The 13,558-nt window shown below is 42.6% G+C and overlaps 1 protein-coding gene across 3 annotated transcripts in view; it reads left to right on the forward strand.

Annotated features, from left to right (window-relative positions):
• MLLT3 (MLLT3 super elongation complex subunit) overlaps window positions 1-13,558 on the forward strand; it is a 116,817-nt gene that overhangs the window by 94,362 nt on the left and 8,897 nt on the right. For all 3 annotated transcript variants that reach the window (XM_081176562.1, XM_081176564.1, XM_081176563.1), the window contains 5 exons: window positions 1,153-1,231; window positions 6,307-6,439; window positions 10,693-10,789; window positions 12,052-12,123; window positions 13,243-13,314. In XM_081176562.1, the coding sequence (XP_081032688.1) occupies window positions 1,153-1,231; window positions 6,307-6,439; window positions 10,693-10,789; window positions 12,052-12,123; window positions 13,243-13,314 (453 nt within the window). The remainder of the gene's footprint in view (window positions 1-1,152; window positions 1,232-6,306; window positions 6,440-10,692; window positions 10,790-12,051; window positions 12,124-13,242; window positions 13,315-13,558) is intronic.

A 13,558-nucleotide genomic window follows, 5' to 3' on the forward strand; every position in this document is an offset into this window, starting at 1 on the left:
TACTCAAATGTTTAGGGAAGCTTTTAATGTTTGATGTATTACAGTATTTTAATATATTTTTTTGGAAGCCGCCAAGAGTGGCTGGGGAAGCCCTGCTAGATAAGCAGGGTATAAATAATAAATTGTTATATTATTATTATTATTATTATTCCCAAACGAATCGGCTCCCGAACACCACAAACCCAGAAGTAAGTATTCCGGTTTGCAAATGTTTTTCGGAAGTCGAACGTCCGACAGGGCTTCTGCAGCTTCCGATTGGCTGCAGCAGCTTCCTGCAGCCAATAGGAAGCCGCGCTTTGGTTTCCAAACATTTTGGAAGTCGAACGGACTCCCGGAACGGATTAAGTTTGAGAACCTAGGTTCCACTGTAGTTTGGAATAATTATATGCCCACAATATAAAATAACTGTGATGTACCCAGAAATAAGGTAGAGGCTTTACCTTTAAACAGGTCAGGCTGTTTGTCCGGTCTGGTGCCTGTCATCTTCTTCCTGGCAGCAACTGTCCAGGGTAACAGGCAGAGGTTGTTTGCCAGACCTCTGAGGTCTTCCTGGCTGTGCTAAAAGGTAAAGAAAAGGTGTTCCCTTTTCTCTTCCCATCCTCCAGCTACTCGCTCCAAAAGGGCCTGAACAGCTGGCAGAAGCCTGAACAAGTCTCCTAATCCTGTTAGGTCATCTTCGTTTTGAATAAATCTAAGTTTATTACAGAGCTGATTGGAACTTCACATTGCCATAAAAACGTGTGCTGTGCTGGTTTTAGCCATTGCTACTATTTCCCTTTTGACACACCTACAGTTTCGAAGCCCGCCCTGTCGCCTGAGAAATACATGCATTTCTTATTCTTACGAGCTCTGTGGCCATTTACTCTGTGCGCATAGCTCTTCCATCTAGAACAGTGCACCCATTGTTTTCAAAACCGTTTAACACTTTGCGTTTCTCAACACATTGGCATAGGAAGAAAAGCTTTGCCCGCAGGGGAAGCCACACGGCTGCAGATCTCATTTGAGACTCTTTTTCTGCAAAGTAAATTGTTAATTATTTAAGCGTGGTGGTGGTGGTGGTGGGGAGGTGTGGCACCAATGAATGTACCAATCTTTTGTGTTGATGTTTTGCTTGTGTGTTTTCTCCTCCCCTCCCGCAATTCTTCCCTGAAGTCAGAGCAACCCAGTCCTGCCAGTTCAAGCTCCAGCTCCAGCTCGAGTTTCACGCCGTCTCAGAACAGTCGACAACAAGGTACCGATAACGAGAGCGCACTTGACCATGGCATGAAAGCCAGGCGGTGGAGCATGTGGCATTTCAAGGCTGCATCCCTTTACCTTTTATTGTGAGCAGTATCTGGTGGAGCGCTTTGGCTAGCACAGTGACTTTGTGCTGCGCAGCAGAACTTCCTCTCCCCAAGCGACCCCTAAATCTGTTCCGTGGGTTCCCTTCACCCAATCTGGATCAGATTGGAGGGTGCGCAGGAAGAGGAGGGGAAGAGGAGGGGAAGGGGACCAGTCCATTGCACAAGCGGAAATCCTTTGTTGGGTACCACCCTATATGTTCATCCTCTGGGGAGCTCGGGCAGTGTATATCGTTCTATCTGCACCCCTGCTTTTTCCTTGCAACAACCCTGGGAGGTAAGTAGAGGTGGACGATATATTGATAAATGGTCTGAAACTGGGATGGTGTTCAGATCGCGATAGTGGTTTCAGATAATTTGAGTTGGAAATAATAATAATATAATAATAATAATAAATTTATTATTTATACCCCGCCCATCTGGCTGGGTCCCACCAGCCACTCTGGGAGGCTTCCAATAAAACACTAAAATACAATAACCTATTAAACATTAAAAGCTTCCCTAAACAGGGCTGCCTTTAGATGTCTTCTAAAAGTTTGGTAGTTATTTTTCTCTTTGACATCTGGTAGGAGGGCGTTCCACAGGGCAGGCGCCACTACCGAGAAGGCCCTCTGCCTGGTTCCCTGGAACTTGGCTTCTCGCAGTGAGGGAACTGCCAGAAGGCCCTCGGCGCTGGACCTCAGTGTCCGGGCAGAACAATGCATTGCACCAGCTCAAATAGCCTGCAGATGGCAAAGGCGGAGGCAGGCAGAGCCTGAGAAGGTTTCGGAAGAGCAAATTCTCAGACTCGGTGTCTGCCTGTGCCGTTGAAGAAGCCCCCACCCTCCGACTCGCATGAGCCAGAATGGTATCAGGGCTTGCTCAGCTGGGGGGCGAGAGGCTTCCTGCCCCCCAGCTGAGCAGTTTAAGGAAGTCTCCACCCTAGTCGGAGCGGTAGGAGGGCTTGTTCAGTAGGACTGGGCAATGTATCTCAGCTGCTTCTTCCTCCCTTAAGGTGGGGAAGAAGAAGCAGCCCATATACATTCCAGACGTGGTGATATATCAGCATATCGTGACATTTAGCTGCTGATATATCACAGTGTTGAAAACCAGATATTGCCTAGCCCTAGACGTTAGGTTAGTCTGAGATATACACACTGGATAACTCCATGTCCTTCCTGGCTGAGCAGCAATTTGAATTTTGGCCTGCCCATTGCTTGGCTGACATGCTAGCCGCTACACAACACAGACTCACAAGTCACTAAGATTTTTCTCTTCATGTTTATTGTTTGTTTTCATTGTTCGGTTAAAAAGCTGCCTTTTTTAAAAACTGTGAAGGAGTTTGGTTCCATTCAGCCATTTTCTTTTCTCCAGAAGTTTCCTAAACATTCATTTAGTTGGCTGTCTAACCCATTCATTCCATGGACATGCTTGTAACAATGAATTCAAAATACTTAACCGCATAAAAAGATGCTTATTGAGATCCTAAAATGAAATATCAGAATTAAGATGCATTTTGCATATTGCACTCCATTTGCAAGTGTCTCTCTATCACATGAGCTTGGGGCTTCGCTAAGCTGATTTCCCATGATTTAGGCCAGGGGTAGTCAACCTTTTTATACCTACTGCCCACTAATGCATCTTTCTTGATGGTAAAATTTCCTTACCGCCCACCAGTGCTCGATGGAAGGAGGATTCAGCTTGTGCCCTAGAACCCCCTACTGCCCACCTGGAATCCTAAAACGCCCACTAGTGAGCAGTAGGGACCAGGTTGACAACCCCAAAATAGGCTATCTTTTTGGAACATCCTTGAAATTACTGCATCAGAAAAAAATGTGATCTTTTGGCCCACATGTTGCATTGCTCACATACATTGATCCACGTTTCATGACTTAAAATTGCAGCCTAATGGCATGCGTGAACTAAATAACAGAATAGAATGGAATAACAGGAGGAAAGCCGTAGTGAAACAGTGACTTCTCTAAAATACCCTCATAAGCGATGGTTTGTCACAGAAACGAGACACCTATGGTTCTCTCTGTGTTACCGGAGTACATTTACCATCATACTGATCATTGGCCATGATGGCTGGAGCTGATGGAGTTGTAGTCCAAAAACATTTGGAGGGCCTCTGGTCCCATCCTTATGGGGAACGAACCCAGGTAACCCTCCCCCCCCCTCTTGCCTCTGGCACACCCAAAGAAAAGAAGAAGCTCTGATTCCTGCTAACCATAGTTTAGCAGTATTTCCAAACCCTAATCTGTAGTTAATCTTAACTATGTTAACCATGGTTTGATGAAACAACAGTTCAGACTAACTGCTGTTTTTCAAGTTTGAATGGTGCACTTGATCAAAAACAGAAACGACAGCTTCTGCCTGGAGAGGGGGAAGCAAACAAGTCTGAGGGTTGCCTAGGCTCATTTGGTCACGATAAACGATGGTTTCTCATGCCATTTGCACACTGTTTTCTTGGGGAAAAACAGAAGCTCTTCTACTAACAACACCCAAAAGAGTTGTTGCTCTCTTCCTTTTGCAACCTTAAGAGTACCAGTAAGCATAAACCAATAAGACTTCTTTCAGCCACCAAAATTTAATTTTAAAAGACTACAACAGAGAGATTTCTTAGACTTTATTGACTTTGGCTTTGGAGTTAATCGCTATTCAGTTCTAAGAAAGTCAGAATTTATATCTGCCAGGAGACCCTGCCCTAAGCAGTGTACATGTAAATAGCTGAGAGAGTTGCCGTTGAGCTGTTTTTATTATAAATGGCACAATGTGTATTTTATTAACAAGCTGCTTTAAATGCAGGAAATATTAAAAGTAATATCCGATCCCTTTCCAAGAAACATTTAGCTCATTTTTTTGTGGATTTGTAAGTTTCCTCAAATGTATATTTTTGTTTGTAACGGTTGTAAGAAGCCTATTCATACTACTTCCTTTGCTAGCAGGTCCCTGTTTAAAAGGGAGTATATCAAGATCTGTACATCTGTGCAGTGATACATTTCAGTGTCACAAACAATTTCATCAGCATTGCCCCCATAAGTTTTGTAGACTGATATGGTGGTGCGATTGCCTCAAATCCCGGTGCTGTTTAGATTAAATTACCTTAAAAACCAGATTTTAATTTTTTTAAAAAAAATCATGTTTATTTTTAAAAAGCAAAAACCATGTTTCAAAACCATGACTATGATGGATGTCCATTGAGACAACTGGGGGGGGGAAACAGGCTGGGATTTTGTTTGTCTGTTTGTTTGGTATTAATATTAGACCAGTATCGTAGCTGGGAACAGCATTCCCAGTGTCTTTTGCTTAGTTTACATCAGGAATGAAAGAACCCAACAAATACTAACCTTTTGGGTTAGAAACCTTTGAAACTGAATCTTGCCAATACAGAATGTTCTGTTTTCAAAGTTCAATATTAGTTGTTGAAAATACAGTCGTACCTTGCAAGCTGAACGCCTCAGCTCCCGAACAAATCGGCCATTGTGTGCCATAATGAAATGCGTTAGTCTTCAAAGTGCTATAAGATCCTTGGATTTTACCACTATGTTAGTCGCTGGGTGAACTATTTATTTTCAGATTTTATATTTGAAAAATGTAACTCAACTCTTTCCCTCCACCCCTTTGCCCCCCCCCCCCCCAAGGATGAACTCTCTTGGCAAGCCAGCCTAGTCTCCCTTGGGAGGAAGGGTGAAATATAAATTTAATAAATAAAGAGCTACTGGAAAGTTTCTGTGGAGCATCTGGGAAATAATTCTAAGAAAGTGGAAATGCTAGCAGGATTAATATAAATTCAACAGTATACAGTTGTACCTTGGATCCCAAACACTGCAAACCCAAAAGTGAGTGTTCCGGTTTGCGAACATTCCTTGGAACCCGAATGTCCGATGGGTCTTCCGTGGCTTCTGATTGGCTGCGGGAGCTTCCTGCAGCCAATCAGAAGCCATGCTTTCGTTTCTGAACGTTTTGGAAGTTGAACAGACTTCCGGAACGGATTCCATTCGACTTCCAAGGCTCAACTATAATTATGTTTGAGGCAATACGAAAAGGAGGGAAAATTGATTGGTTGGAATAGAAGGTGCGGTAAAAATGGGAAACTTGAAGAAGGGAAGTCGATGTATTATTTTATTGGCGGGTGTTTATTTGTGGAAATTGTATGATTGAAAATTCTAATAAAAATAATTATAAAAAAGAGCTACTGTTTTTCAGATATGCTAAAGTCCATATTCTTTTGCATAATAATAATAATAATAATAATAATAATAATAATAATTCAAAATTTTGAGAACCTAGCTCTAAAACTTTTCTCGCTCATGAAGCAGACTTAGCATTTCTGTTCAGTTCCATGAAAAAGATAGGACTCTATTTCTGGGGCATAGACACACTTTATACATATGAAGGCTAGCAAAAGAGCTTGCTTGACCTGACATTGACCTTCGAATAAAGAAGACAGCTAAATCTAAGTAGATCAAAAACAGGCAGACAAAGAATGCCTTGGCTGGAACAAGTTGCAATCACAATGATTTATTAGACTATGACTTTCAATACACGGATTAACCTAACAAAATGTACTATTACTAGTAGTGTCTCTTAGATCTTGTCAGGTATAGGATGCCCAAATAATAACCTTTTGGGTTTTTTGTTTTGTTTTGTTTTGTTTTTAATCTCTATTCTATTGTTCAGAAAGCCAACTTGCTTTACTTAACATTCCAAGACTAATTCTGCAAACACTTAAACATAAATCTCATTGTTGGCAGAAATAATCCTGTTTTAAGTCAACTGGTCTTTGAATAAATTTGCTTTTGTTTAAGCACTTGCTGCATAAGCCCCCCTGCGCATTATGCCTTTCCTTTAATGTCCAAGTCTTCATTGCCCTCGTCTTCAAAACTGTGTTAGGACTTGTTTTGTTGAAAAGCTGAACAATAGGCAGAGTTGAATGCAAACTCCCGCCGGCTGATTTGTGTTCCCTTTTGTTTTTGTCCCCCAGGTCCTTTGAGGTCTATAATGAAAGATCTGCATTCTGATGATAATGAAGATGAATCTGACGAAGCAGATGAGAATGACAATGACTCTGAGATGGAGAGACCTGTAAATACTCATGGAGGAAGCAGGGGCCGCAGGTGAGGGTTGCAATAAAATAAATGCATTCCAGACTATTTGAATGTGCCAGGCTTGTGTCAAAGGCTGGGAACTCTGCTTTTAAATGCAGAGAGGATAGGCTGAAACAAAAGTCCACGCAGGGAAAGGAAACACAAAATGCAGAGGAATTATCTAAGAAATTGGGGGTGTTATGAAGGGGGCAGAACCTGCCCATAGAAAAGAAGCTGAACACCTTTTTTTACAACATAAGAATTATGGGGGGGGGGTGTTTATATTTTGAGTGTTGTTGTTGTTGTTTAGTTGTTTAGTCGTGTCCGACTCTTCGTGACCTCATGGACCAGAGCATGCCAGGCACTCCTGTCTTCCGCTGCCTCCTGCAGTTTGGTCAAACTCATGCTGGTAGCTTCGAGAACACTGTCCAACCATCTCATCCTCTGTCGTCCCCTTCTCCTTGTGCCCTCCATCTTTCCCAACATCAGGGTCTTTTCCAGGGAGTCTTCTCTTCTCACGAGGTGGCCAAAGTCTTGGAGCCTCAGCTTCACAATCTGTCCTTCCAGTGAGCACTCAGGGCTGATTTCCTTCAGAATGGATAGGTTTGATCTTCTTGCAGTCCATGGGACTCTCAAGAGTCTCCTCCAGCACCATAATTCAAAAGCATCAATTCTTCGGCGATCAGCCTTCTATGTGATCCAGCTCTCGCTTCCATACATCACTACTGGGAGAGGATAGGCTGAAATAAAAGTCCACGCGGGGAAAGGAAACTCAAAATGCAGAGGAATTATCTAAGAAATTGGGGTGTTATGAAGGGGGCAGAACCTGCCCATAGAAAAGAAGCTGAACACTTTTTTTTACAACATAAGAATTATGGGGTGTGTGTTTATATTTTGAGTACTGCCTTTCAAACATATGGAGTTGTAGGGAGGTTGCTTTATAAGACCCGGGGTGTCTGTGTGGCTTTTTGATTAAATGCTGTAGCATTTCATAGAACAGAGGCTCCCAAACATATTTGGCCTACCACCCCCTTTTCAGGGGGGGGGAAATACTCAGTGCCCGCCCCCCTTTGAAATCTACTTTCTTTAAATGAAGGGGTGGGGCTGCCTGCTATTGGCCAAATAGGCAGGCAAGTTGCAATTCACTTGCTGGGTCTGAGTGAACCCAAGCCCAGGGAATCCCCTCACCTTCAGCACGACTGCCAGATCCAGGGGAGATGTTGTCGCCGTCCCGCAACAACACTTGACATGGCAATAAGCATCATTACACAGCAGATGAAACCAGTGCTATTTTTCTAGAAAAATCAGACTTTGCTTGTGTGCTCAAAACATATTTTGCTGCACTGTGCGAAATACGAGCAAGCCAGGGCTGAACTGATATTACCCTTGCTGGTCCCTTTCCTGGGAAAATCAGAGGCTCACTATGTCAGGTTCCTATTGGAAGACCGGACAAACGCTAGAACATTAGCAGCGGTGAAGTTTTTATTAGTGGTTGCAAGAACCAATGATCCCTATCTTTAAGTCTGAACAAAATGCTTGTTTAACCTGGAGGTAGGCTGTCTGAATTGTGCATTGCTTTGTAACGATTTGTTGGGTCTCTGGACCGTAATAAAGATTGATTGATTGATTTCTAGAAAAAGAGGTGCTGGAACTCCCCCTGAACGCCTCCCTTGTTCTCTTATAATGGCAATGGTGCCCACCTGAGTGGGGCAGGAACTGAGTTCCAGTGAGGGGGGGAAAAAGCCCTGGATGAAACATAGAATCATAGAATCATAGAGTTGGAAGAGACCACAAGGGCCATCGAGTCCAACCCCCTGCCAAGCAGGAAACACCATCAGAGCACTCCTGACATATGGTTGTCAAGCCTCTGCTTAAAGACCTCCAAAGAAGGAGACTCCACCACACTCCTTGGCAGCAAATTCCACTGTCGAACATGTATGAATGTTTCTCCAAAAATTTCTTCTCTTGTATGATATGTGACGGTTTGTTAATAGGGAAGTTGAAGTGAATGTATATTGAATTTTGCAGATGTGTTTCAGGACGCTGTCAGGCTCCCAGCAGCATTCAACTGACACTCAAGCGTTCAAAACATCTAGCTCCTCTTCACACAACATAGTCAGTCATATAGGCATGGTATTTCTCCTCAGCCTTGAGTAAAATGATTATTATCTTGCTTCTGAAATGGTGCTGTACTTTCGTGTCCTCCAATTACAGTACGTGGAAGAGACAGGGGAGCTGTGTTGAAATGGACATGGCATTCTGTCTTCTTCAGTGTCCGTGTGTGTCCATACAAATGACAATATCTAAACTGCGAAGAAAATAGTCATGCCTTATGGCCTTCCTCCAACCCTGTATGTTGGTTTCATTTTGAGATACATATTGAAAAGCTATAACCCTTCTGCCTGTATGAATAGATGAGGGAGTTTGAGAGGGGTAATAAAGTGCCCTATAATCAGTGCTGAGCTGTATTATAGGGTCGAGTAAAAGGAGCTGAAGCTACTCTGAGGACTTTTTTGTGTATGTGAGGTATAATTATGCTTAATAAAATAAAGAATTTTCAGTGGAGGAAAAGTTGAAGAAGCGCCTGTCTTCTGTTTTGAGATATGCTACTCTCTTAATGAGTATATCATGTGTGTTGTCTTCTGGTTAGTCAGGCCTCAACTCTCAACGTGTGTGTGTGTGTGTGTGTGTGTGTGTGTGTGTGTGGTTTATTGGACCATAGCATTACAACTTCCAACATTAGCTTGAAAGCAAGAATGCCTGCCTACTGCACTTGGTTGAGAATTCGAGAAATCAGATGGATGCCTTGGTGGGTTAGTACAAACCCATATAGTTTTTGACGAAAATACATTTAACTAGGAATACCTGGGGCGAAGAAGTAACAGAGGAAGCAGGAAGCAGGACTTGCCTGGGGAAAGGGGGTGTTCGTTTCTGACCTGTGAAAATTCAGGCTTGGAATATCAAGAACTTGCAAGTAATTACAACTTGTATACAAGGCAACTTTCAGAATTTCAAGCAAGTTGGAAAATTCTGAGTGGCTGTTATTTTTTAGATTTGCTATCGGGGTGCTGTAGATAATGTTCTGCTCCAAAATAGGTGGGGAACCCTCTATTCCAGAAGTTTCTATCCTGATCAAAGTGTTTCTTCTTCCTCTTCTTCTCCTTCTTCTTCTTCTTCTTCTTCTTCTTCTTCTTCTTCTTCTTCTTCTTCTTCTTCTTGCCAATGCAATTCTGGGATGCATCAATAGGAGTATAGCATCTAGATCAAGGGAAGTAATAGTGCCACTGTATTCTGCTCTGGTCAGACCTCACCTGGAGTACTGTGTCCAGTTCTGGGCACCACAATTCAAGAAGGACACTGACAAACTGGAACGTGTCCAGAGGAGGGCAACCAAAATGGTCAAAGGCCTGGAAACGATGCCTTATGAGGAACGGCTAAGGGAGCTGGGCATGTTTAGCCTGGAGAAGAGGAGGTTAAGGGGTGATATGATAGCCATGTTGAAATATATAAAAGGATGTCACATAGAGGAGGGAGAAAGGTTGTTTTCTGCTGCTCCAGAGAAGCGGACACGGAGCAATGGATCCAAACTACAAGAAAGAAGATTCCACCTAAACATTAGGAAGAACTTCCTGACAGTAAGAGCTGTTCGACAGTGGAATTTGCTGCCAAGGAGTGTGGTGGAGTCTCCTACTTTGGAGGTCTTTAAGCAGAGGCTTGACAACCATATGTCAGGAGTGCTCTGATGGTGTTTCCTGCTTGGCAGGGGGTTGGACTCGATGGCCCTTGTGGTCTATTCCAACTCTATGATTCTATTCTATTCCTCTTCTTCTTCTTCTTCTTCTTCTTCTTCTTCTTCTTCTTCTTCTTCTTGTTTGGTACTGGTGGCCACATTGCATCACCTGTTGATAGTTCACTTTGACTATCAGAAGCAATTTTAGCTATGTATAATTAAGATACCATTTCAAGAGAACTGCAGGTGAATATTGCAGTTTTGCAGACTTTTTATTCAGAATGTGTTCACAAACAGAAAAGAGTTGAGTTCACCTTTGGGATCATCGAGTTATTGAACGTTGGAAAGCATTGATCTGACTTGGGTTTCTCTTACTTGGGCTTTTTGTTCCTAATCTGTTAACATTGCTACCACTTACTTTTCAACTTCTCCCACAAACTTGCTTTTTGAAAGCCGATTGTTAGGGCTGTGATGTCAGTTGTAAGCCATGGAAAATTTCCTTTATGTTGCACATCTTAATAAATGTATTATTCCTTTCCCTTTCCCTTCTCAGGGTTAGTCTGAGCGATGGAAGCGACAGCGACAGCAGTTCAGCATCTTCACCCCTCCGCCACGAACCCCCACCTTTATTAAAAACCAACAATAACCAGGTACTGTTTTGCGGCATGACTGCTGCAGCCACCATCACTTCATTTTCCTAGTGGATATTTTCTCTCTTGTCCTTCTGCCTTGGGAGCCATTTGGTCAGTGTAAAACAGAGAGAGTGTCCTGTGTGACAAAAACAGAGAGAAACTATTACCTCTGTCTTATACATCACGGGTGTGGGTGCTTAAGGTGAGATTTCTGCATTGCAGGGGGTGGACTAGATGGCCTTTGGGTCCCTTCCCACTCGACGATTCTGTGACACATGCTTGGTAATACTATTGAAACATATATGAGAAGGCGTGCAGCAGCTTTCCCCCTCTAATAACGACTGTTAATTTGGCGAAGAGTTAAATTCTAGCACTGTGGCCATACGAACAGTCTTCAGAAGTTTGCAGCGATGCAATTATTGTACAAATCGTTAATAATAAAACTGCTCGTAAAGTTCTGCATCCGGCTACCATGATTTCTGACCAAGCTAAAGGTAAAGAGACCCCTGACCATTAGGTCCAGTCGTGACCGACTTTGGGGTTGCGGCACTCCTCTCGCTTTATTGGCCAAGCGTACAGCTTCCAGGTCATGTGGCCAGCATGACTAAGCCGCTTCTGGCGAACCAGAGGAGCGCACGGAAACGCCGTTTACCTTCCCGCCGGAGCGGTACCTATTTATCTGCTAGGTTGGCAGGAGCAGCGACCGAGCAACGGGAGCTCACCCTGTCATGGGGATTCGAACCGCCGACCTTCTGATCAGCAAGTCCTAGGCTCTGTGGTTTAACCCACAGCGCCACCCGCGTCCCTCTGAGCAAGCTATAAAAACATAAGAGTATTACCAACTGCGATAATCCCTGGGATATGCATGTGGTCAAGAGCTTTAAAATATGTACACATTCACTTCATATAATTCTGCTTTAAACTGGCCTTTGAGAACAGAAAATGTTGAGTTAGGTGTTGGGGCTTTTGCTTCCAATTGTATTATTTGGACAGTGCAAGCGAACTCTCAATAGCCACCCCCCCCCCTTTCGTATGCTATCTGCTTGAAGAGGGCTCCATGCTTCGAAGGAGCACCGTGCTTTAATTATTTTATTTTATTTATTAAACTTATATACTGCCCTTCATCCTAAGAACTCAGAGCGGTTCACAGAAAAAATATGCAGGTTTGATAAATTGGCTGCTGAACATCCTTAAACCATTGAGATATTTGGTTATGGAATTTCTAGTGATCCTCAGTCCTAGCCCTATGATGCCCTTAAATATTTACTCTTATTTTCTAGATTCTAGAAGTGAAGAGTCCTATAAAGCAGAGTAAATCTGATAAACAGATAAAGAATGGCGATTGCGATAAGGTAAATGAAAAGAAACAATATTTGCATCATGCTTCATAATCTTTATTAAATCTGTAAAAAGTATTGGATCTTTCAGTATATAAGAAACATTGGTTGGCACATGCCTTAATGAAGTGTTTTTTAGTTACTCAATATTTTAGTATCCCTATATTGCACAATTTATTCTACATTTTAATTACTTATTATGTATATATTCTCTTAAATGAAGTGAGGTTGAATAGTTCAATTTCAGGCCCAGTTCAAGGTACAGGTAATCTTATAAACCCTAAAAGGCTTAGAATCCAAATATGTGAAGGAACGTCTTTTTCCACACCAGAGTGCCTGTGTTTGCCCAACACACCAGAAGTGTGCTATGTAACAACAAAAGAAAGGGGGTGTTTGGCCATAGCACTATGGTTCTGGAATGCAATGTGCTTCCTAAGAAGTACACCTTACAATTTGTTCACAACAGGTTAAGATGAGTTTTAATTTGCCTATACAGTGGTACCTCAGGTTAAGTACTTAATTCGTTCCAGAGGCCCATTCTTAATCTGAAACTGTTCTTAACCTGAAGCACTATTTCTGGGTTAGTGGAGTCTGTAACCTGAAGCGTATGTAACCCGAGGTACCACTGTATCTTGCTGAGTTGTTTTTTTTAGCAGTTAGCTACATTATTGTTAGTATCATGGCTTTATTGTACATCACTGTGTTTTATGACATACTTAATTCATCGCAACTTGCGCACATTTAACTTGTGTCGTCGCAGTTTTACGCTCATGGCAGCAAGCCAACTGAAAATGCATAAATCTAATGCATGTGAGGTGGAGAGCTTAAATGCTCTTTGCTTTGCTCGCCAGAGTCCGGTAAGCAAGTCGTTGAGCTTAAAAATTCTCCACCTTGTAGAGCTGGCTGGCAAAGCCCACTCTTGGGGGGGAAAGCACCATCTTGGAAAAAGTAGGGATAATCACACAAGGGTGATTCTGAGCTTGTTCTGACTATACAAAGTTGTGAGTCGGCTGTATTTCCATTGCTTTGCTGTCCTGGAACATAAATATTTGTCTATACACCAGAATACAAATGTGGTGTGTTTTTTTAATAAAACATTCGTTTTTTGTTTGTTTTTGAATGGTTTATTTCCAGGCATATCTTGATGAGCTAGTTGAGCTTCACAGAAGGTTAATGACACTAAGGGAAAGACATGTACTGCAACAGGTGAGAGGTCTACTTTCTGTGCTAAGCATGTTGTTGTTTAGTCGTGTCAGACTCTTCGTGACCCCATGGACCAGAGCACGCCAGGCACTCCTGTCTTCGTGCTAAGCATAGTACTTTTCAAAGTCGAGAACACAGCTCTGATCTTCTAGTAGAATTTGATAATCCATCCGCCTACATCTTAACAATTGTGACATATGTGCTGAGAGATTAGCATGTTGCAAGATTTTCAAACTATAAGCACTGT

The sequence above is a fragment of the Podarcis bocagei genome, assembly GCF_964188305.1.
Source record: "Podarcis bocagei genome assembly, chromosome: 17".
NCBI classification, from domain to species: Eukaryota; Metazoa; Chordata; class Lepidosauria; order Squamata; family Lacertidae; genus Podarcis; species Podarcis bocagei.